At 39.4% G+C, this 25,265-nt stretch overlaps 1 protein-coding gene across 1 annotated transcript in view; it reads left to right on the top strand.

Annotated features, from left to right (window-relative positions):
* The window catches only part of LOC120296887 (protein TANC2-like), a 97,299-nt gene extending 73,025 nt beyond the window's left edge, over nucleotides 1-24,274 (top strand). Inside the window, exons 6-9 of the mRNA XM_039318925.1 lie at nucleotides 1,315-1,596; nucleotides 20,628-20,761; nucleotides 23,549-23,780; nucleotides 23,886-24,274. Coding sequence (XP_039174859.1) covers nucleotides 1,315-1,596; nucleotides 20,628-20,761; nucleotides 23,549-23,780; nucleotides 23,886-24,085 — 848 coding nt within the window. The 3' untranslated portion in view covers nucleotides 24,086-24,274. The remainder of the gene's footprint in view (nucleotides 1-1,314; nucleotides 1,597-20,627; nucleotides 20,762-23,548; nucleotides 23,781-23,885) is intronic.
* The last annotated feature ends 991 nt before the right edge of the window (nucleotides 24,275-25,265 follow it).

Raw genomic sequence — 25,265 nt, 5'->3', positions numbered from 1 at the left:
CATTTCACAACTTACATGACTTACCACATAATAAACAGAAACAGAAAAACAATAAATATCACATTGCAATTCACATAAAATTAACTAAAATAGGGGCTAGTATACAATGGGGTGAAGGGGAATCTTCTATCTTCTATTCATATTACAAATAAATATATGATAAGGGGATCAATCTCTGTTTGGTGAGATGCTTTTTGAAAGATCAGATACTTACATTTATTGTACAAATATGTTTATGGGATTGATCTTGACTAATAAATGGCTGTCAACCTATTCCCTAAATGTCTGCCCTTTTTTTCCTTTCCTCTTTAACAGTATAATGGAAATATAATGTGTCAGTAATGCAGGAAAGAATACTGGAATGAAAAGGGATGAATAAGCTGATGTTTACATGGGTTCTAACTCTACACAGAGTGGCTTACAAGATCTTACTTAATTTCACCCCTTGACCATTCAGTGTCTTCAGTGTGCCTTTGCATTTCTTTTTACTGCATTTTCAGTTAATAATGGTGAGTCTGGGAGGATAAAATAATATTCTTCCCAGCTTTCATTATAAACAGGAGTCAAGTTACAAACTGGCATTATTTAGAACATTAGTCATTTATATTTAGTTAACTTGTAATTGAGAATCTTTTGTTTAGTATTAGTAAACAATATTGTGAATTATCAAATAATAAAATGAATAAAATTTACCTAATGCAAAGAAGGAACATGCCTTACATTTTCTATTAATTAATTTTTTAAAAAAAGACTGGAGTTTTGGCCACAATTAATTCCTGCTGTTTTTAAGAAATGTATTGAATGATTTAGTGTATTGAAATTCTTCTGTTGCATGTTAAACTCTAAAATAAGTGGAAAGCTGCAGCAAGAACAAATTTATTCATGTGCTGATTTTTAGTATTGAAGTATTTCTGCATTATAAAACACTACAGTCAATATATTGAATTTACAAACTTATATTAGGGAATTTTCCACATTCCCACTTTTAAATTCTCTGATTGAAAAAAATGATTGTATGCTATCAAGTCAGTATCAGGGCCCACATAGGTTTTCTCTAGGAATATGCATTTGAAAATTATATTGATGTCCTGATGTCCAGGAGAAGAAACTTTATATGTCTGGGGAGATTCTCAGTCAGCAAAGTCATAGTTGTCTTAAAAGTGCTTTTTCAAAAGGCATCTGTTTTCTTTTCCTTGAGGAAGAAGAAAAACATTTTTGTTCTTCTTCAAGAAAAAATAAAACAGACCAAGCTTTTTACTTCCCTAGCTAATAACCTATTGTGGAATGCTGAATGTCTTCTTTATTCCTTTGCAGTTCGTTTTGCGCCTTATAGACCTCCTGACATCTCTTTGAAACCACTGCTTTTTGAGGTACCTAGCATCACCACAGAGTCCGTGTTTGTTGGCCGGGATTGGGTGTTCCAGGAGATTGATATGCATTTACAGAGTACTGATGCCAATGTGAACAGAGGTGTGGTGATAGTTGGAAATATTGGCTTTGGCAAGACAGCAATCATTTCTAGACTGGTTGCACTGAGCTGTCATGGCACACGTATGAGGCAGATTGCTTCGGACAGCCCCCATGCATCCCCAAAACGTAAGTGAACCATTAGATTTTTATATAAAAATTGTATATTATATGAAAAAAAGTATTCTTGCACAAAAAATTGGGACAATAATACTTGAAAATGTAAAAAAATTCCTCTGTATCAGAGCTATTCATTTTCCAGTTCTCTACTATGTGAATTTCATATTCAAAGATGCTTCTTTTCAGTAAATATTTCAACTTTAGTTTTATTGCAGTGCAAATTGAAATACGTTTGTGTGTAACGATCTATGGCTGTGCATGGTTGTAAATTAATTTAATTGAAACACATTGTATAAGTACCAAGCTTATACAATGAGGATAAATTCAAGGAATTCATAGTAGCCAACCCTAAATCCAGAATTGTCCTTTTTGAAATCTCCTTTTCAAATGAATACTCTGTGAAAAATCCAAGCCTTAGGACAACAGTCCCCAACCGCTTTGCAGCCTATTAGAAAGGGGGGAAAGGGAAACTGGCCCATACAAGCAGTGGGTGTGTACATGTGTACATGCCACTCTGCCATGCATGCAAGTCAAGCTGTGCACATGCCCCAGCCTGCTGCTCACACAGCCCACTTTCAAACCTCCCACAAACCCGGTCGTGGGTTGCAGCACGAGGAACCCTGCCTTAGGAGATTTCTTAAGTTATATGAAATAGCCAAGAATGTAAGTCAGTAAGATGGTAGAGGTTAATCTACATTATCTTGGTGGTATGGCTGGATACTTTTTATTTTAATATCTTTAGTCAAATCTGTATTGGATTGGATTTGGATTCAGCTTTTTAGCTGTTTTGGGACTGTGTGCTACAAGCTACTCTGGCCACTTCATCAGTTACTATGGCTACATTTGTTGCATTGTCAGGCCCATGAACCAAGTGTTGAAGCTGCTGGGAGATAGGTGTGCTGGGTGGGTTTTGAGAATGGGCTGATCAATTCTGAGACTGGAGAACAGGCTGGACTGGGTCAGAGATCAAAGGAATGGATTGGAGTAAGAAGTAATCTACCATGTTTTGGACTGGGCATTGATCACATTAGAAGGTTGGATTGTGTCCTGGCCATGCTAGGATGACAGGTTGCTGGGTGAGCCACCTGGAGGAGAGGCTAGAGCAGGGGTGTCAAACTCAATTTCATTGAGGGCTGCATCAGCATTGCGGTTGCCCTTGGGGGGCCGGATGGGTGTGGCCAAGGTGGTGTGGCCTACTGGGTGGCATGGATGGAGTGGGTGTGGCCTACTGGGTGGGCATGGCCAGCTCTACATCGTTTGCATCAAGGGTGCCTGTTTGTTTGTTTGTTTGTTTGTGTCAAGGAGTGGGACAGATCTGAGGGTCTCTGGCAGAGGGGAGTGGGACCGGGATAAGCGCCAAGGCATGGTGCATTTCTTCATTCCTCACAAAGGGTGACACCTCCCCAGCATGCACTCAGGGGGTGGGGCCAATGCAGCAGGGGCTGGTTCCTCGCTGTTCTAGACGGCCTTGTGGAGCTAAGACTGAATGCATTTCAGCATAGATGACCACCACAAAACTGTACATTGGCTCCCGGCCGGCCTGGGCCAGGGCCAAGGCAGCGGGGGCCGTTCCCTCACTGTTTCCAGGATGGCTTTGCGGGCCATATGAAATCACTTTGTGGGCCACATCCGGCCCCCGGGCCTTGTGTTTGACATGTCTGGGGTAGAGGAACAGGCCACTTTTTGGAATTCATAAGATTTTCCAACTGGGAGGCCAAACAAGTCTTGGACTTTTGGAATAAGAGTATGGGTAGTGAGATAGACCATCAGAATGGCATTCTGCTGTGGACCCTTACCCTAACTGAACCTATCCCTTTGTCATACCTTGTTTTTTAATTCTGGCTACTAGTTAGATGCCTCTGATGATTGTTGTATGTTTCCTGCCTTATTAGTTGGGTAAAATGAGTGGGAAGGAAACAATAACCAGGGAATGAGAGCAGTTGGGGTAAGCTTCCTGTAGTGGGTGGGTGTGGGTGGGTGGCGAGGAAGATAGGTTGCTGGGTAACCTAATGGTGCCTTAGAGTGCCTGGCTTCCCCTCTCTAGAACGGATGTAATTGACTGCTATGGAATAGGGGGATCTGGAGGGAAAGATAAGGTAGCCTTCAGGGTGAAGGTTTTGGGCGATAGTATTAAGGTGGTACAGGCATGAGGAGATATAATGGGATACAAAGAGTGGGCCAATCCTGGGGAATATATTTTATACCAGTTTCCACATTTCAGCTCGTTGGTTTCAGCCTCAGTACCCACACAACAGACCTCTGAAGAGACATGCAGGCAGGGGAGAGCAATTTCAAAGAGCCTGTGAAAGAGGCACTTTTGGCAGAAGACGCCGCCCTTGGGTGTAGCAGAGTTCTCTACCTCTATTACAGATTCTTCACAGTTCCAGGTTTAGAATGTTTCCCTGGGAAAGCGAAGGCTTTGGAAATCAACCCTTTAGTTCCCCTGAATAGCTGAACGCTAGCAGACTGCTTCTTGGAAAAGTAATTGGGTGAGTCCCTAGCTGGGGTGAGACAATCAAACACGTTCACTGTGGAAGAACCACCTGTTTACAACAGACAATAACGGACTGCTTCTTAGGCACTAGTGGTTTTTTTTGCATATTTACCTTTCATGCTGAAAGAGGCTTTCTCCAGTTGCAGCTTTCCATTTCCTTTTTGTGGAATTATCATTTTTGAAGCTTCTTGACTTTAAGATGGCAAGGAATTTAGCCAAGCCAAAATAAAGAAGCTGGAAATTGCTAGAAACCAAAACATTTTGGAAACTATTTTTGAAACTTTTGAACTTAAACTTTCTAGAGGATTTTATATTGCTAGCCAACTCTGCAGAACTTTTTTTTTTTTAATTTAAAATAAGAACTGCTTGAATGGTGTTTTGTGCTTGCTGCGAGGAGGGGAAGAAACGGTTTCAATTTCAGTTGCTCCTGATTGGATTAGCCATGTGGGCTCCTAAACAAAGAGGCAGAGCTTAAGCATTTTGGTTCTTTTTGTATAATAGCATAGACCAGTGGTTCTCAACCTGTGAGTCAGGACCCCATTTGGGGTCGAACGACCATTTCACGGGGGTCGTCAAACAACGCAGTCCGCCATTTTTTCCCCCTTTTCCTTAGCTATGCTACTCCCTCTTATTCTATTGGCTTTTGAAAGCCAATAGAATAGACTCTCTTGAATAGAGTCTAATTCTATTGGCTTTCAAAAGCCAATAGGAATTGTCCAGGCTGTCTTTGCCCTGCTGAACCCGCCAAAAGTCCCATTCTGCAAACGGTGCTGCACCAGTTGAGTAGTCCTCGACTTACGACCGGTTGAGTAGTCCTCGACTTATGACTGGTTGGGGGTCGCGGCATTAAAAAGGTTGAGAACTGGCATAGACTGACCACAAGAGGGAGTCAAAAAGACTGCTAATTCCTTTTAACCTTTCACTGGCATTATTAACCCATTGGATTTTATGTTACAAATCTTTAAGTCTAAAACTTTTAATTTTAAAACTTAAGAATTTTGGTTATACATTATCCAAATGGCCACACACAAGAAAACAGAAAGAATCGAGTGATTATCAGGAGATATAGAAATTTTAAAACCTTTTCGAGATGAATATATAGCTTAAAACACATGAACTAATTTGAACAATGGGAATAAAGCTTAAGTCTAAGATTGATGCTCTTGCAAGTGAACTTCAGGAGAAATCCAACATCTGACCGGAGATATCAAACCAGTGAAGGATAGAGTGTATCTCTTTTTTTAATATATTTTATTGATTTTTTAATATAAACATCTTGATATTTGGTAAACAGCATGTTGTCTGGGTTTATATTTACAAAGTAATCACTAACTGTTAATTTCTATATTCCAAATCCACATAATAACTTTGCTTGGTTTTCTCTTCTTCCAATAACATTCTCTTTGCAACCTAAATTAATACAATTCTTATTCATTTGATAGGTAACAATTAAATATAAAGATTTTTTCTAAAATTTCTACCAATAATAATCTCATCAATATCATGCTTTTCTATCTGGTCATCTTGGTTGCCTCGCCACAAATCCTGTTTACAGTTCTTAAATTTATTTTCCCTACAATATTCAAAACATTTCTACTAGTTAAAATTTTCCCAGAATTAATTACCTTAAAGTATTTAAATCTATTTTCATATCTTAAAAAATAAGTAAGAAAAAGACACAAAAGAAAGACATAGAAAAAGAAAAGACGTGAGAGAGAAAAAGAAAAAGAGAAAAAAGGAGAAGAAAAAAAGAAAATAATTTACTATTTAAAACACGTATCCTTCTTGAACTAGTATACACTTATTTCCAAATTCTGTTCTTTTTACCCATAATTAAATCTATGTTTAATCTTTTTGTTTGTTTGTTTTTCAGTATTGGGGGGAGACTAGTCTGAATTGGGTTATAAAGCTCGCGGTGCTTCATCTCTTCCCATTGTACTCAAAGCTGCCGGCCGTGAGTAATTCCTAAATCCCGGATGGAGCCACAGAGGCATTTGCGGGGAGGAGCCGAAGACCCCTTGCCACTTCTCCTGCCTCGATCTAGGGCTTGATCGGAGACCCACATTGCTAGGAACTCACTCACTTTCAGAAGGTGGCACCCTGCTAGGGTGGTAACTTGGCCCTTCCCTCAGACCTTCCCAGAGGTGGGAGTAGGGTGATAGACACCCAGCTAGTGGCCTCTACAGAGAGCTTCCTCCCAGCAAAAATCTATGTTTAATCTTTAAATGTTCCATTTAATAAATTCAATCATCTAATCTTTTAACTCTTATTCAAAATATCGAAAAAACAAAAGAAGAAAAGAAAAAAAGATACTGTCTTATTTAGAGAGTTCATTCCTCTTAAACTAAAATCTTTCAATTTCTTCAGCCATATTCAAACAAGTGTTTAACTTTTAAATATTCCCTCTGATACATCCCATCATTTAATTCCTCAATTCTCACTTTAGCCCTCTTCTTTTGCCAAGCGTCTCTCCCAATCAATATATTCTGTTGCATCAAAGAATCTTTCCATAATCTTGTAAATGTTGTGGATATAGTAGGTAAATCAAACATCATGTCTTTGTAAAATGATTTTGCCCCTGAAATTCATATTCATTGAAGATTTCTCTCATCATCCCTTGTCTCCCCCATTTCTTGTGGTACTCAGCAATTGCTCAGCAATCCATTTTGTCAAATCTTTTTCCTTATCCTCAAATTTGTGATCTTAGAGTTATCTTTTCAATGTTCAATGTTTCTTGTAAGTCCTTCTCCACTTGAGTCTCCACTAGCTTATATTCAGTTGTCTGCTTTACATGATCTCTGTCTTTTTTTGTTTTCTAATCATTTAATTGTTGTGACATTAAATTGAGAATGCATTTATTTAAATTTTCAAATTCATTTTTAATTTTCTCATGGTTTGCATTTGTTGTAACAGAATAAACATTTCCTCCTGGTAAGTATTTATTTTTTCTTGGTATGTTCTTTCGGCAGATCTCTGATGCTCCATAATGATCAAAAGTATTTTCTCTGCCAATCACTTTAAAGTCACAATTTAAAAAATATTTATAATCCAGGAAAGTCAGTTTTTTCTAAGTTTTGTAGTTCTCACTTTGTAGATAGTCCACAATGTTTTCATTTCTTTTGTAACAGCTGCTCTTTGTTTAATCAACACCCTGAAAGTCATGACAACAGGCTTTTCTTTCTGGGCTGTATATTTAGGGCAGTATTTTCATCCACCACTAGATGTCAGCACCAGTCCATCTTTCAGTTTTTTCCCCTGTAAACTTAATTCACCACTTCGGTTTAGAGGAGGGTGGAACAAAGATACCCCCTCTCACTTTCAGAGGATTTTTACTTCTGGGGTTTTTTTCTTTTTTTCCCAGGAAATCAGTCAGGTAGGAGAGAGAAAATCAATATTCTTACTCAGTTCAGTCATACTGTTTACAATCACACTTAGTTTAGTACTTTTTGGCTTCGGCTGCATGACGCTAGCCTTTCTTCTGTCAGTTTTTGGAGAGCTTTTCCCAGGATTGGGGCTTCCCTCCTTCCTTGCCACCTCTCTGGTGTGGCTTTGGGTCCAGTTAGGGTCCCCAAACAGAGAGAAATCAGCTGTAGGGATCTGATCATCTCGATCCCTCAGCTGGTGCACTATCTGTGCAGAACCAGAAACCAGGATAGAGTATATCTCATGGAGCACAAATTGGAGAAGACAAAAAGTACAAATTGGAGAAAACAAACACTTTACTTTGTATGAAGCTGACCTGGACGAAAGATTAATTTTGGAATCTCAGTTTAAGGAATTTCAATTAAGATTTCAAGCAATTCCTGAACAATTAGGAGAAGACATCAAACTAAAGATGATTAAGGTTTTGGCTGAGTTAATTAATAAGGAAGAACATCTTGATATGGAAATAAACAAAGCATATAAAGTAAACTCCAGATTTGCCATTACAAGAACACTACCAAGGGATGTTGTAGTTCACTTTGTAAGAAGAATAACAAGAAATTATGTTTTGGATTGCCATTTTAAGCACAAACTGAGAATAGGAAACATGGATATAATTGTTCGAAAGGAAACTCTAGTTAGAATTTTGATATCCTAAAGAAGAGAAAAATTCTCTTCTGCTGGAATTTTGATATCCTGAAAAAGAAAAAAAATCTCTTCCGCTGGAAAGAGTGATACTTACTTAGCAAGAGCAAAGATTTAGACTGAATTTTATAAAAAAAGCCAAGGATTTCTTGATTAGACCCAAAATAATTTCAGATCCAGCTGAAGAAATGGACATAGAAAAGAAGTTAGAGGTGGACCAATCTCAAAAGGTTGGTAAGATATATGTACAGGAATCTATTACTTTGTCCAAAAATGGAGATTAAAGCTATTGCATGGAATATTAATGGGGCAAATGCCCCATCTAAGCGTAAAAAATTATTTCATTATCTGAGGAAACTGAATGTTATTATAACTTGCCTTCAAGAAACACATATTAAGAAACAAGATGAGAAATACTTAACAAATAAATGATTAGGGGAGCAATTTATATCTGCTGGTTTAAAAAAGACAAAAGGAATTGTCTTATATATATAAAATCTCAAGCTACTTTTAGCAGATGAATATGGTAGATTTATAGCAGTGGAAATTGAACATAATGGAATAAAATAAATAGTGGTTTGCGCATACAGGCCAAATGATGATAAAAGTATTTTTTAAAAATATCTTATGGATCAATTATTATTCTTTTCGTATGAAAACTGGTTATGATGGAGGATTGGAATGGAGTGACTATACCAGCTCTGGATAGAACATCCGTTAAGGGGATTAAATCCTCCCAGGGTAAATTACTAAATATCTTCTTTGGGATGATGGACAATTTAATACTAATAGACTCCTGGAGACATAAACATGGCTCCACTAGAGAATATACATTTTTTTCCAGAAAGATATACATTTTTTCAAGGATGGATATGATGTAGATTTCTAAAAGCCTTGCAAATAAAATTTTAAAAGTCGATATTTTACCTAAATCCTTTTCTGATCATAATCCAGTGCTTTTGGTACTTAGAGGAAAGATTTTGAGCTTTAGATGGAGATTAAATGAATCTATTCTGCAAAAGGAAATGATTGTAAAAGATTGTAAAAAGAAACTACTTGAGTATTTTGATAATAATTAGATAAAGGGACAAGCTTAACAACTGTATGGGAAGTTAGTAAAGCTATTATGAGGGGTTATTTTATACAGTACAATTGCTTAGAGAGAAGACACAAAAGGTACTGGATGAAATCAGACAGAAAGAAATTGAATTGCAAAAGACATGGATTCTAAAATTTCACATCAAATTAAACTGTTACGGCAGCAACTATCCATGTTAACAGTACAAGAAATAGAAACAAAATTGAAATATGTGAAACAAAGACACTTTGAGTTTGCAAACAAACCAGGAAGATGGTTGGCATATAAACTAAAAAAGAAAAGGGAAAAGAATGATTAAGAAAATCTGCGAAGGTAGCAATGTAACAACAGATAATGAACTGATCAAAAAGTCTTTTCATAACTTTTATTCCAATTATAAAAACAGGAGTTAGACATCTCTAGAATAGACGAATATCTTTTAAGACAACAGTTGCCTAAATTATCACAAACCCAGAGACAACTTATGAATGATCCAATAACTGCCTTCAATATATCAGAAGCTATTAAAAAAATGAAATCAGGCAAAGCTCCAGGCCCAGATGGGCTTACAAGCCAATATTATAAATGCTTTGAGGATGAGCTTCTTCAGCCACTAAAGGATATAATGAATGATATATTACAGGGGGGAAAGATACCTCAAATGTGGAAGGAAGCTAATATAGTGTTGTTACCAAAAGAGGATCAGGATATTACAAAGACAAAGAATTACAGACCAATTTCATTATTAAGAATTATAAACTTTTTGCCGCAGTTTTGGCAGAAAGGCTAAAGAAGATCTTACAAGAATATATAGGAATAGAATAGAGCTGGAAGGAACCTTGGAGATCTTCTAGTCCAGCCCTCTGCTCATGCAGGAGAACCTATACCATCTCAGACATGTGATTGTCTAGTCTCTTCTTAAAAACCTCCAGTGATGGAGCACCCACAATTTCTGGGGGCAAGCTGTTCCACTGGTTAATTGTCTTCACTGTCAGGAAGTTTCTCCTTAATTCCAGGTTGCTTCTCTCTTTGTTCAGTTTCCAACCATTGTTTCTTGTCCTGCCCTCTGGTGCTTTGCAGAATAGTTTGGTGCCCTCTTCTTTGTGGCAGCCCCTCAAATACTGAAATGCTACTATCATATCTCCCCTATTTCTCCTTTTCTTTAGAGTAGCCAAACCCAAGTCCTGCAGCTATTCTTCATATGTTTTCGTCTCCAGGCCTTTAATCATCTCAGTTGCTCTTCTCTGAATTTTCTCCAAACTCTCAACATCTTTTTTGTGATATGGTAACCAGAATTGGCTGCAGTATTTCAGGTCTTACTAGGGTTTTATAAAGCAGTACTAATATTTTGTGTGATCTTGATTCTATGCTTCTGTTTATACAAACAAGGATTTTATTAGCTTTTTGGGCTGCTGCTGCATACTGCTGGTTCATAGTCAAGTGATCGTCCACTAGGACTGCAGGGTTCCTCTCATAGTTACTGTTTTTAAGCCAGATCTCACCTAATCTGTATTTGTACCTTTGATTTTTTCCTGCCTAAATGTAAAACTTTGCTTTTCCCCACATTGAAATTCATTTTGTTGGATAAGACCCATTGTTCAAGTTTGTCAAGATCTTTTTGGATCCTGAGTTTGTCTTCTGGGTTGTTGGCTACTCCTGCCAGTTTGGTATCATCTGCAAATTTGATGAGTTCCCCTTCAATTCCCTCATCTCAGTCATTTATGAAGATATTGAAGAGTACTAAGACGGAACCTGCTTACTTCTCTCCATGTGGATGTAGTGCCATTGAGGACTACAGTTTGCCAGCCAGCTACAGATCCATCTAGTGGTGATGTTGTCTATTCCACCTTTTTCTAGCTTACCAAGGAGTGGGTTGTGGTCTACTTTATCAAATGCCTTACTGAAATCTAAATATACTATATCCACAGCATTTCACTGGTCTACTATTTTAGTCACTTTATCAAAAAATGAAATAAGATTGGTTTGGCATGATCTGTTTTTAACAAACCCGTGCTGGCTACTAGTTATAACTTTTTTTGCTTCTAGTTGTTCGCAGTTCTGTTTTTTGATTATCTTTTCTAGGATATACATGAAAAGCAGTCTGGCTTTCTGCCAAAAAGACAGCTAACAGATAATGTGAGGACTGTTTTGAAGATTATTGAATATTTACAATACCACAATGAGAAACAGGCAGCTTTAATATTCTTAGATGCAGAGAAAGCCTTTGACAATTTAAATTGGGTTTTTATGTTTAAAGTGTTGGAAGAAATAGACATTAGATGAAACTTTATTCAAGGAGTTAAAGCTGTGTTTACACTTCACAATAAGCAAATATTGTTATTAATGGCGACTTGACTAACTCATGTGAAATTCAAAACAGCACGAAACAAGGATGCCCCTTGTCTTCTCTGCTGTTTATCTTGGTGTTCGAAATTTTGAATAGAGATGTTAGGCAAGATGAGAAAATAATGGGTGTAAGCATCAGGAAAGAATCTTATAAATTGAGAGCATTTGCTGATGATCTGTTTATATTCCTGCAAGACCCAAAAAATAATATATAACATTTGATGAGGAAATTAAATGAGCCTGAGGCTTTAGCACAGGGATCTCAAATTCAATTTCATTGAGGGCTGCATCAACATTGTGATTGCCCTCAAGAGGCCAGGTGCGTGTGGCTGTGGTGGGTACAGCCTACTAGGTGGGTGTGGCCTACTAGGTGGGCATGGCCAGCTCAACGTCACTTGCGTCAGGGGTGCCTGGGCAGGACTAGGGCAGATCCAAGGGTCTCCAGCAGAGGGGTGTGTGGGACTGGGGCGAGTACCGGTTCTTGGTCCACTGGAGGAGCCTCATCGTCCCTCTCAGACCGTGCAGGGGCCCCTGGATGATGGCACGTACCACCCAGAGCCCTGGGCAGCAGAGGTCAAGCGCCCAGCTTGGCCCTTGATCTCCCACATCACCGGGACCCCACAGCCCTGTCTAGCCCAGCCGCACTTCCCCGAGGAGGTGCCCAGCTGCACTTACCTCCTCCTTAAGGCTGCTGTGCTCGCTCTTCTTGGCCAGCTTGCTCATGGTGGGTGCAGGAGGACAAAGTGTGTGGGTCAGAGGGAGGCCCACTCCCTCTCCATCTGAGGAGACCTGACTTTGTAACTAAAGCATCCTCAGCAATAGGATGGGAGACCACCAGGTGAAAGACCAACAGGGCTGCTGGTGGCCAAGTGCTAAGGCAGGACATCGCTCAGACCCTCCCTCTCATTCGAATCTCCTTCCTTCCTCCCTCCCTCCCTCCCTCCCTCCCTCCCTCCTTCCTTTTCATTCCCATCTCCTTCCATCCCTTTCTTCTGTTTCCCTCTCCTCCTTCCTTCCTTCCCTCCCTCCCTCCCTCTCTCTGTGCCCAGGAAGGGACGAGGGGAGGGGGAGAGTTTGGCAGCACTTCTCTCAAAGAATAACAGAGTTAGAACAGACCTTTGAGGGAAAGGGATCTATACCATTCCAGACAATGGAATATCCAATCTCTTCTTAAAAGCCTCCAGTGATGGAGCATCCACAACTTCTGAAGGCAAGCCTTTTCACTGGTTAGTTGTTTTCACAAGTCCTTAGTTCTAGGCTGGTTTTCTTCTTGATTAGTTTCCTCTATTGCTGATGCTTTGGAAAATAGCATCTCTGTGGCAGCCTGTCAAATATTGGGACACTTCCCTTCATGTTACCACCCCTAGTCCTTTTCACTAAGCTAGACACACCCAATTCCCACAAACATTTGTCATATGTTTTAGCCTCCAGCCCCCTAATCACCTTTGTTTACCATCCACTTAGACCAGATGATCCCCCTAGTTTGGTTTATAGAACAATGGCCAGCCTTCTTAGAGATAGGACCCCAATTATAGAACTTTCTCCCAAGGAAAATATGAATAGTGCATTCCTCACCTGTTTAGAGGCAACTTTAAAAACACTGTTCAGCCAGGCATATGTAGAATAAAAACACATTTTATGGTCAAACAGCACTAAGTAAATTACTATAATATTTTTCTTTCTTAAAATACACACTTAATATTGTTTTAAGCAGTGCTGGTGATGCTTTACAATAGCTGTCTTTGAGAGTTTTCTTGTAAACCACCCTGGATTTCTCCAAAACATTTAATTTCGAATTAGATGTTGGTTTAATAAATTAAGCAGAAGAAACAAATGTTTAAATACATCTAAATTTCACACCTACTGCCTCCTAGGCCAGGGGTCAGCAACCTGAAATGGTGAAAGAGCCACTTGGACCCGTTTCCCTCACAAAAGAAAAAACTGGGAGCCACAAAATGTGCGCATGCGCACACGTGCGCATGCATGCACACACATAACAGGGCTTGATTAAAGAGTGGAGCCTAAGGCGACACTTGCACCGGCCCTGCCCCCGTCCAGCTCTGGTATGGATGGCTCTGCCGTCCTGGCTTCTCCTCTCCTTGGAAAAGACTGCTCTCCCCCCACCCCACACTCTCTCTCTTTTGCTGAAGTGGCGAGCCTGCCTTGGGCATGGCGGGGCTGCTGGAGGCTGCTCAGGCCCCTTTTTTGCCTCTGGAAGCACGCCGAATTAGCTGGCACCACAGGGGGTGGTCCCACGGCAATGCTGACAGTCCGGGCCATGCGCCACCAAGGTCTCTGGTCCCAAGCCGTGAGCCGTGGGGAAATAGCCAGGCCCGAGTTGTCCACTGCAAGGATACCCCCACCCACGGCAGCACTGCCAAACCGCCTTCTATGGTGCTGGCGTCCCCGGGCTAGAGCAGTGAAAGCCGGTCCAGCTGGTTGTCGGGGTGTGGAACCAGGCCGCGGATGGCAGGCCTTGCTCACCAGCAATGCTGGAGCCTCCCACGCCAATGCTGGAGCCAATCACAGCCACTCCGTGCCGCTCCGCTCAGACCTCCAGCTTCTGGCTGCAGGGTTGCCTCCCTTCCTAGCTGTCTTTCCCCCCGTCTATGTCGAGCCCACGGGGGTTGTCAGGCGGACAGCGTCCCACAAACCAAAGAAGTTGAACCAATCAATTCAAACTTCTTTTGTGAGAAGTTTGAATTGATTGATTCAACTTTTTAGTCCCTTTTTTTTTTTTGCACTGCACATGGAAGCCGCAGGAGACAGCTGAAAGAGCCGCATGTGGCTTCGGAGCCGCGGGTTGCCGACCTGTGTCCTAGGCAGATACTGCAGAGAAAATAAGGCATTGCATTTCTACCAGCAGAGCCACAGGATGATGGGAACTTGACACCCAAAAGACATTAGTTTGGGTAAGGCTGGATTAAATTATAAAAGAGCAGATGAGAGGAAGTAAAAGTAAGAAACACTTTCACGTCTCCGACAAAATAATTGGGGGGTGGAAATTGACTTGGCCTTTTAATTTCAACTCATGCCAATTCCTCTTAACTTTCCATTCAATCCAATGAGTTCTATTATCAGCTGGATTTTAGGGAGGGGAGGCGGGAAGAATAGACCACAAAGCCAATTTGCAAGTTTGCTCTCTCGTCTGCCTGCACATCACCTTCCCAACGCAGCACACAGCTCCAAGCCATCTCCTCAGAAGTCCTTTGCAGATAATTCCATATATTTCTTTAGGGCCTCTCACTTTTCTGAGAATCACAACTAACCCAACCCCCCCTCAAACAGTCTTACCTTCCCACTGGCCTTCTGCAAACTGCTTGGCATCTAGTCTTGTCATCTTGCTTCTCTTTGCTGCTCATGGCTTTCCCACATAGGGGCAGGGAAAGAGAAGCACTCGCAGGCTGTGAGACTGGGCAGGTGAGCGGGCCATGGAGGTGCTGGTGGCGGGGGCAGCACTGATCTAAACCCTAACCCTAAACTTCATGACAGCCATCCAGAACATGATCAGGGCTGCCCTGGAGGGGGATCGAAAGAGGGGGCCCAGCCCGCCTGCCGCCTGGCCTGTGGGATGAAAGGCAGGGAGATGGGAGCGCACGATGGCACAAGTTGAACATCGGCCGGCTCCCGGTCACTCTCTGCCATGTGGTAGGGCCAGAGAGGGGAACATCAATACCGGATGCAAAGCCACAGCCTGGAACTGCCAGCAGCCAGCAACATGTGAGCGTGTGTGTGTGTGTGTGTGTGTGTGTGTGTGTGAGAGAGAGAGAGAGAGAGAGAGAGATCCCCATTTTGTAAATTTGCTTACTCTGTTTGCAATACCCCCCCCCTTCCCCACACTTTCACTTCCCTCCTGGCTCAATCTCTCACACTCACACACAAAAACTGTCCCTGCTTTCTCCCCCTTCTTGCTTTTTGAAATTATACTTTGATGCATGCTGTCTGGCCTGGCTAAAAAAGTGGGTGAACCTCCAGAACAAGAGGCTACTGAATTTAGAAGGTTATGAATTAAGCTTTAGATGGCATGGTTATCTATGGTGTGACAAAGTTAAAATTAATGATGATTTTAACAACTATTTTGCTGGATCTCCCATACTAAAAGTGTGGAACAAATATAAAACAAAGTTTTTCACAAAGTTGCCTCTTTTGGTGTCCCCCCCACCCCCCGGATGCTTTTTTTAGAAAACCAGACTGGTGGACTTATGGTAAAATAATACTTTTCAACTTTCATGACCTTACCCTTAAGTCGAGGGAAGAATTAGAATCAGAGGATTATGTGTGTCATTGATTTACGTATCAGCAACTGAAAGAAAGATTCAAACTAGATAAAAAGAGTTATGGATTTGATTTTGTTAAAATGAATTGGAAATCTTATTGTGTGGTAGTGATGAACATATTATTACTAAGGTTTGTAAAATGTTACTGAAACTGAATTTGAAAAGTGAACATGTAAAACATTGTATGATTCAGTGGGCAAGGAACTTTGGATATAATGTGATGCTTGAACAATGGGAGAACGTGTGGATGAATGGTTTAAAATTCACACTAAACTATAATTTAAAAGAAAATTTGTAAAAGATGATGTATTGCTTGTATTTAACACCAGATAAATTATCCAGAATCTATAAAGGTATTTCAAATGAATGCTGGAAATGTAAATGTAAAGAAGTGACCTTTTATCATTTATGGTGGACATGTGATAAAGCAAAGAAATATTGGAATAGGATTCATATCTTAATATAGAAAACCCTTAAAGTAAAGATACAGATGAAACCAGAAACTTTTATTTTGGGCTTAATGGAAAAAGACTTGGGAAAAAACGTTGGAACTTTGATCTTATATATGTTGACAACAGCAAGACTACTGTATGCACAACAATGGAAGGACATTTAGATTCTCACTATGGACAAATGGCTATAGAAGCTGATGGAGTTGGCAAAGATGGCTAAATTGACTGTTTTGATTAAAAAAAAGAATATAAGTACTTTTGTTTCTACTTGGAGACCACTTCTGGACTTTGTGCTTGAAGTGGAAAAAAATGAAGCTTTGATTTTGGGTTTTACTGATTAGATTGATTTGCTGTTATAGAAATGGCTAATTTATATTACTATGGAAAAGTAAAAAGTTGAGATTCAATGTTACTGCCCTATTCTACAGCAACAGAGGGAGTCGGAAGACAATGCCTTTTCTTTTCCTTTCCCTCTGTCCTCCTCACTTTTTTCCCCTCTTTCCATTCCCACTGTGTCCTATTATTTGCTTTTGTATAAAATGTTATAAACTTTGAAAAAGAGCCATGAAAGAGGGAAGAGGCAGGTTGGAGGGGGGAGTGATGTAAAAGATGAGCAGGCAGAGCCCGAAGGTGAGTCAAATGCATCTTCAGTTTGGAATCCTTACATAGCACCGTCCTAAGTTTAGTTCCCCACCCCCACCCCAGGGAATTCTTTTAACTCTTATCTAGTGCCAAATTGACTTGACTATTAGTTGATCAGATTCTTGTGTATAGGTAGCAATAAATTTTTAGTGCTTTGAACTTAACTCCTGTTCCTGATTACTTGCACCTGACAGAACCCTGGCAAAACTGAGTAGCTTTGAGTTTTGGAGCTTTCTGGTTTGAGGATTATTCAATCCCTGGTGCCAGAAGGGGTTGTGTTCCCCCAAACAGTCCCTGTGTGCAATCTGGGATGCTCCTGAACTCATGATAAAGAGCAGATGGCAGCCATATCTGGGAGGGCCTTTGCACAACTTCATATTGCTGACCACTTACCCCCATTCAAGAATCAAGGGCCCTATTCGCAGTCACTCAGAATTACTTTCTGATTGAACTATTGCAGTGTGCTGTACATGGAGCTGCCCTTCAAGAGTATCTGGAAATTACAGCTGATATAAAATGCAGCTGCACAAGTTGTTATGTGTGTTTCTAATAGTATACGTATTATACCTCTGCTATGCAAATTACATTAATTACCAATCTGTTTCTGATTTGGTTCAAGGTGTTTTATAGCTGTACATGGCATAGGACCAGGTTATTTGAGGGACCAGCTTCCTGATTTTATCTACCTGTCCCACTAAATTTAACAGAATGGGCATGTTACAGGTTCCATCATCTAAGAAGCTACATTTGTTGGGCCCTAGGCAGACCTCTTTTCTGGAGATAGAAGATTCCATAATGCAGGCATCACAGCAGAAAAGCCTGCCTCAGCATTTCTGAATTTTGAAGGTCCCTAAAAGCCTGGTTATGTCAGGAGGCTTGGAAATCCCAGGGGATGGGTGAACTTGTGAGATAGCTCCTTTATTTTTAACACCCCTCTATTTTTCTCTTTTTTTTTGTTTTAGTTTTACCTGTATAGTTTTAATGATTGTTTTATATATTTATTGATTTATTGGACTATTGTACATTGTTCAGAATCACTTTGGACTAGAAGACTTCCAAGGTCCCTTCCAACATTATTATTATGATTATTATTGATAATAATATTATTATCAATAATAATAATAATAATGATATTATTATTATAAATTATTATAAAATATTGTTGACAGAGGAAACAGTGCAATAACGCCATTACTATTTGTTATTGCACTGTTTCCTCTGTCAACAATACTGAATAACTCAGGACATGGCTATCAAACATCAAAAACATCTACCAGACTATCCCATCTCCTTTACATGGATGATCTGAAGCTGTATGAAAAAACATCATCTGAAATAGAATCGCTGCTCAACACTGTCCGTATATATAGCCAAGATATTGTTATGGAGTTTGGCTTGGACAATGTGCCACACTTACTATCAAACAAGGAAAAATAATGAAAACTGAAGGAATCAAGATGCCCCACGAAAATAACATTAAGAGTCTGGATGAGGAAGAGTACTACAAATACTTGGGTATCCTTCAAGCTGACAGCATCAAGCACACTGAAGTCAAGAAAAAGATTAGAGGTGAATACATCAAGAGAGTGAAGAAGATCTTAAAGTCCAAACTCAATGGAGGAAATACCATAAAGGCAATCAACACCTGGGCAATCCCAGTCATTAGGTACACAGCTGGAATAGTGGACTGGACTCAAGCAGAACTAAAAGCAATGGATTGGAAGACCAGAAAAATAATGACAATGTATCATGCCCTTCATCCACGCAGTGACATTGACAGACTTTATCTACCAAGGCAAATAAGTGGGCGTGGAATGCTACAAGTACATCAGATGGTTGAAGAAGAAAAAATGGCTTTGGAAGAATATCTGAAGAACAATGATGAAGATGCACTGAAATTAGTATATCAGGAAGGCTTACTGACTACTGGAGAGACCAAACTGGCCTACAAGAAAGACCAAATGAAGAAAAGAAGAGAGGCATGGAAAGACAAAACACTACATGGCCAATACATAAAAAAAATAGCTGGGAAAGCAGATAATAACAAGACCTGGCAATGGCTAAGAGCAGGAAAATTGAAGAAAGAGACCAAGGGACTAACTCTGGCTGCACAAGACCAAGCCTTAAGGACAAATGCATACAAAGTCAAAATTGAGAAGACAGCAACAGACAGTAAGTGCCGCCTATGCAAAGAAGCTGAAGAAACAGTGGACCACGTGGTAAGCTGTTGCAAGAAGATTGCACAAACTGATTACAAGCAGCGGCATGACAAAGTAGCAACAATGGTGCATTGGAAGATCTGCAAAAAATATCATGTGCCTGTAAGCAAAAACTGGTGGGATCATAAAATAGAGAAAGTCATAGAAAATGATAAAATTAAACTGCTCTGGGACTTCAGAATTCAAACAGACAAGCACCTGCAACATAACACCCCAGACTTAACAATTGTCGATAAGAAAGACAAAAAAGTCTGGATAGTGGACGTGGCAGTGTCTGGAGACAGCAGAATAGAAGAGAAAGAACTGGAGAAGATAACAAAATACAAAGACCTACAAATAGAAATAGAAAGACTGTGGCAAAAGCAAGCAAGGGTAGTAGCAATAGTAATAGGCTCCTTGGGTGCAATCCCAAAACAACTGGAGCACCACTTGAACACCATTGGCATTGACAAATTCGCTATTAGTCAATTGCAAAAGGGGGCCTTACTAGGAACTGCTTCCATCCTGCGACGATATCTGTAATACCATCAAACATCCACATCTGCCTATCCCAGGTGCTGGGTAAGGACTCGATAGGTAGACAAAATGCCAAATCCAGTCTGAACATCTGGCTGACTGTGTGATGATCCATAATAATAATAATAATAATTTATTTTCCATTGTATGGGCGGCCATATAAATTAGATAGCTAGATAACTAGATGGATGGCTGGATGGATATCACTTTGATTTATTTAATCTATAATTTTATAAAATAGTTCGGTAATATTTATAGAAAATTATGGACACCATTACCATTCAGATAATAAGGGAGAAGCATTATTTCATTTATAGCAGGCTGGGTCAGCATGGTAGTCTCTCCAATTTTATTATGTAACAGTATTTTGATTTGCATCATCCATCTCCTATGTTGCTACATTTGCTTCTTGGTTTTGGATTGTATCAGGATAATTTGTTTTTTCTTTGTATTACTTTAAATAGACTTTTATTTTGAAGTGCAATTTTTAAGGCTATTAATATAATTTGTTTTTCTCTTGCTGTCTAAGATAAAAATTTACAAAATAGAATTAAAAAAACATTCAGAGTAATTAAATGCTATATGACCTTTCAGAGACTAATCTTTTTAAATATGTTATGGAAGAAGAATCCAGAGCAAATTCTTTTTTCACAATTCAGAATTATAAAATAACAGAGTTGGAAGGTACTTTGGTCTTCTAGTCAAAGTCACTGCTCAAGCAGGAGTAGGGGACCCTGTACTATTCCGAAAAAAATGGCTGTCCAATCTTTTTTTAAAAACTCACATGATTCCTTATACTAACTCATATTTCTATCCATATATGTTAAATAAGTTTGATATTTTCTGCCCTACAATCCTTCATTGAATTTAGTCACAAGCATGCTATTCAGCCTGTATCCTTAAGAGACCAGATAAACTCTAATCTATTCTTATTCATCTATATTCCAGATGTTGATGCAAATCGAGAACTTCCCCTTACCCAGCAACCCTCTGCTCACCCCTCTATTACCAGTGGGAGTTGCCCTGGAACTCCAGAAATGCGCAGACGCCAAGAAGAAGCTATGCGAAGACTTGCTGCTCAGGTATAAAATGGTTATTCCATTAAATGTTTTCTTTTCATTCTGTATTCAAGAACCGAAATCTGAATCTGTCTTCATAGCACCAAATGTGATAAGGGAAGTTACTAATATTCTTTAAGCAATTATGCAAGAACAAAACAGATGCCAGACAAGGCCTTTGAAAGGATATATATTAATATATACATACATAGCTACCAGCAATAATCTTTTCACATGCATGGACACATGCACAATTTCTTCATATTTATAAACTTTTCCTCTGTTAGATTTCCTCACACAAATGCACGTATACTCATATACATACACACAAATTCTTTCCCCCATCTAAAGCCAGATATTGTTAAATATATATGTCATAATCCTTATAACTACTCAAAATGGTTCTTTAATAGCAGGAAAGAAATTAAGCCATTATAAAGTTTTTGGCTGGAAGAAAGCTGGTATTCCCCATTCTCAGCAGAAGGAAAATTATCCCTATGATTTAATCATCTTTGTCACTTTGTCTTCACTGCCTTTCTTCTATCAAATCAGAGGTGGTGCTTTGCTCAGTTGTTTCATACCAGACACATTCAGTTAAAATCAGAGATCATTTCCCTAGATTTCCTAAAAACTGAACTACTGCCTTTCAGAACCAATATTGTATATTTATAGAAGAAAAGCTTAGCACTTTTCAGTCTGTATTCATTCAGAATGAAGAAGATCAGTAGGGCGCACTTTGAGTGTTTGGAGGCAGCCATCAGTGAACAAATGCTCAATTGCTTACTGCATTTCCCCGAAAATAAAACCCATCCTGAAAATAAGCCCTAGCCTTACCCCAAAAATAATCCCGGGGGTGGGCATGGCCAGCACAAGGGGCAGTGAACACACGGGCTGACGGTGTCCGGCAGCAGCCGCAGCCCGCTGGCCCCATGGCGCAGGGCAGGTCAGTCTGAGCAGGGAGGCAGAGGTGGGGAGGGGAGGCAGGCAATCCAGATGCATCGTACACTTTCCGCCCAGAGGGAGATTGGAAGCTTCATCTGCTTGTGAATGGGGCACTTAGAAACCAAGCAATTTTCTCTGTCTCCAAGTGCTCCATTTGCAAGCAGACAAAGCTTTCAGTCGCTGTCATTTCTCCGTCCAGGCGAAAAGTGTTTGGGTGCCTATGGGGCACTTGGGGCAGCTCCACCCCTTTCCCCACCTGCCTCACCTTGAGGTGGCACAGTGCAGTGGGCCACTTGGCCTCCTGCCGCGAGCGGCCACAGAAGTGGGCCAGTAGCTGCGTGGGCTCCTGCTAGATGGGGCTGTTGATGCCACTGCCACTAGGCAGGTGTTGGGGAAAAAAATAACACGTCTCCCCAAAATAAGACTTACTGTCTCTTTTGGAGGCAAAAAAATTATAAGATCAAGTCTTATTTTCGGAGAAATATTTTCGGGTACTGCATGCACCATACTGCTTGAAGTCTTTCACCTTAATAATGGATCAATTAGAAAAAGTATTGGAGCTGTACTTTTTCTTACTTCAAAAAGAAACTGCTTTATCCAAACCCTGCAGTACTGAATTGACTGAAAGAAGCCCAATCCAAGAAGTTCTATCTCCTTCTATCTTTTCTAGAATATATGAGCCTGCATAGCCAGGTCTCTCTTTATCTTTGATTACAGTTAACCATTTGTAAATGGATCTAGATAATGGGAGAGTGGTTGCAACAGTATGGATTGTAGGGAAAGGGATTGTGGACTATTAACAGCCTTCTGTAAATTAACCTGTCACAAATATGTTCCCTAGTACCAAGCTATTTCTATATTAGATGACAAAAATACTATTTGTGGAAAAGAAATTTATTAAATTTATGCAGTTGCAGTAAATCATAATTTGCAGGTTGTTTTAAAAATAAAATAAAATGTTATTAATATTTGAATGCAATAAAAGCAGAATAAGACAAATAATTAATTTACTTTTTAAAACAATTTTATTTTTTTCTCTTATATATTAAAATTTGGTGACAGCCTTTTGAAGGACTCTTAGGGGCAAATGCTTATTTATCTATTCTTTAGGGACAGAGGCAACAATGGCCCCAAGGAGCTTAGTGTCTCCTGAAATGTTTGCACATTTTATTAATTTAGTTTTAGAAATCTAAAACAGAGTGTTGCAGTTTAATATACCATTTACCAAGTACTATTTCTAACAAATATGTTAGATTTATTAATGTTTGTGTTTTGACAATTGAAGAGCCAAGGTGGCGTAGCAGTTAGAGTGCAGTACTGCAGGCCACTTTAGCTGACTGTGTTCAGCAGGTCAGCGGTTCAAATCTCACCGGCTCAAGGTTGACTCAGCCTTCCATCCTTCCGGGGTAGGTAAAATGAGGACCCAGATTGTTGGGGGCAATGTAAATATATATATACATTGCTTACTGGTGTACACCGCTTAGAGAGTGCTTGCACTTAAAGTGGTATATAAGTCTCATAAATAAATAAATAAATAAATTTTTATTTATTTTTATATTTCTTTATTTCCATTATTTTACCTGACTCCACAGCAAAACTGATTGAGTTACTATATAAAAAATAAGAGAAACAGTATATATAAAAGAGAGTACAGCTGAATGGGAGACAGAACCAAAAACCAAAGCGGTACAGCCATTATCCTAATCTAGGGTTTATGAGAATCATTAGGTCTTTAATATTTCTTTGTTAGATCTTCTTAGGTTCCAGATATTGGACAAACCTTTCTCTTATTATATTGAATGAAACAAAGCAATGTTTTTATTTAATATGCATGTACTAAGAAGTTGATGTTTGCTTCCCTTTTTCTAGGTTGTTGCATATCATTATTGCCAAGCTGATAATGCCTACACCTGTCTGGTGCCAGAATTTGTACACAATGTAGCAGCCTTGCTCTGCCGTTCTCCCCAGTTTGTTGCGTACAGAGAGCAACTGTTGCGTGAACCACATCTGCAAAGCATGCTTAGCTTGCGATCCTGTGTTCAAGATCCTCTTGCATCTTTTCGGAGGGGAGTCCTAGAACCCTTGGAAAGCCTTCATAAAGGTAGGAATTTAATTCCATAACTATAAATGATTACATAATTGTTTAAAACATATAATCTAATATAGTTTTGCATATATTTTTCTACCTCTCTCTTACAAACTGTAGAACGGAAGATCCCAAATGAAGATTTCATCATATTGATTGATGGCTTAAATGAAGCAGAATTTCACAAACCAGACTATGGGGATACGATTGTATCGTTTCTCAGCAAAACCATTGGAAAGTTTCCATCCTGGCTGAAGCTAATTGTAACAGTTAGAACCAGTCTACAGGTATATATAAGCTATGCCATATATGATCATTAATGTGATGAGTATCTATTTGTGGAGGGGGAGAATTTATGCCCATTTTCATGGTAAGTATGTGCCTGGGTCAGGAGGTATGTAAAATATAAAAATAACATTATGATCCTTTATGTAAATTATGTATATGGGTCAATATAAAAGAGAAAAAAGTGACATTGCCATAGGTGTATATTACAGGCCATCCAACAAATCAGAAGAAATAGATGAACTTTTGCTAACCAGTTAACAAACATATGTAGGAAGCATACTACAGTAGTAATGGGAGACTTCAACTATCCAGATATCAACTGGGAGACAAACTCTGCAGTGAGCAGGAGATCAAACAGATTCCTAACCAACCTAGCCAACAATTTTGTCACCCAAAAGGTGGAGGAGGGAACTAGACGTAAAGCTATCCTGGGCTTAATGCTTACAAATAGAGAAGAAGTGATAGAGGGAATTGAAATTGCCTGAATCTTGGGTGAAAGTGAGCACATCATACTGGAATTTAATACAATGCAAACACTAGCAATAGAAAACAATCCAACCAGTGTCTTAAACTTCAAAAGAGCTGACTTTAACAAACTCAGAGAGAGAACCTAGGAAAGATCCCATGGATGAAAATCCTAAAGGGGAAAACAACCCAAGAAGCATGGGAAACCCTGAAAAATGCAATCATAAAAGCCCAGACCAACACGATACCATTGAGAAAGAAAAACAAGAAATTCAAGAAGAAACCAGCATGGCTGCGCAAAGATCTCTCTGACAAACTTTATATTAAAAAGGATTAATATAAAAAATGGAAAAGGGGAACATAATTAAGACCGATTATCAGCAGACAGCCAGAACATGCAAAGATGAAATCAGGAAAGCAAAGGCTCAGAACAAACAAAGGAAATAAAAAAAGTTTCTTCCAACATATTAACAACAAGAAAAAAATCAAGGAAACTGTAGGCCCGCTAAAGAGGGCAAGGAAATAATATGCAACAGGGAGAAAGCAGAGCTGCTTAACTCATACTTTGCATCAGTCTTCACACAAAAAGAAACTATAGCCCAACATACCAAAAAAAAAAAAAAAACCATTGCAAAAGACATACTAGAAACAAAAATTAAAATAGGCAAGAAAATGGTGAGAGAGCACCTATCATACCTTGACAAATATAAATCACCGGGACCTAACTCCCAGAGTTCTGAAAGAGCT

Source organism: Crotalus tigris, unplaced genomic scaffold (genome assembly GCF_016545835.1).
Source record: "Crotalus tigris isolate CLP2741 ecotype Arizona unplaced genomic scaffold, ASM1654583v1 scf7180000021661.140332, whole genome shotgun sequence".
NCBI lineage: Eukaryota > Metazoa > Chordata > Lepidosauria > Squamata > Viperidae > Crotalus > Crotalus tigris.
This window is presented reverse-complemented; position numbering and strand designations above follow the sequence as displayed.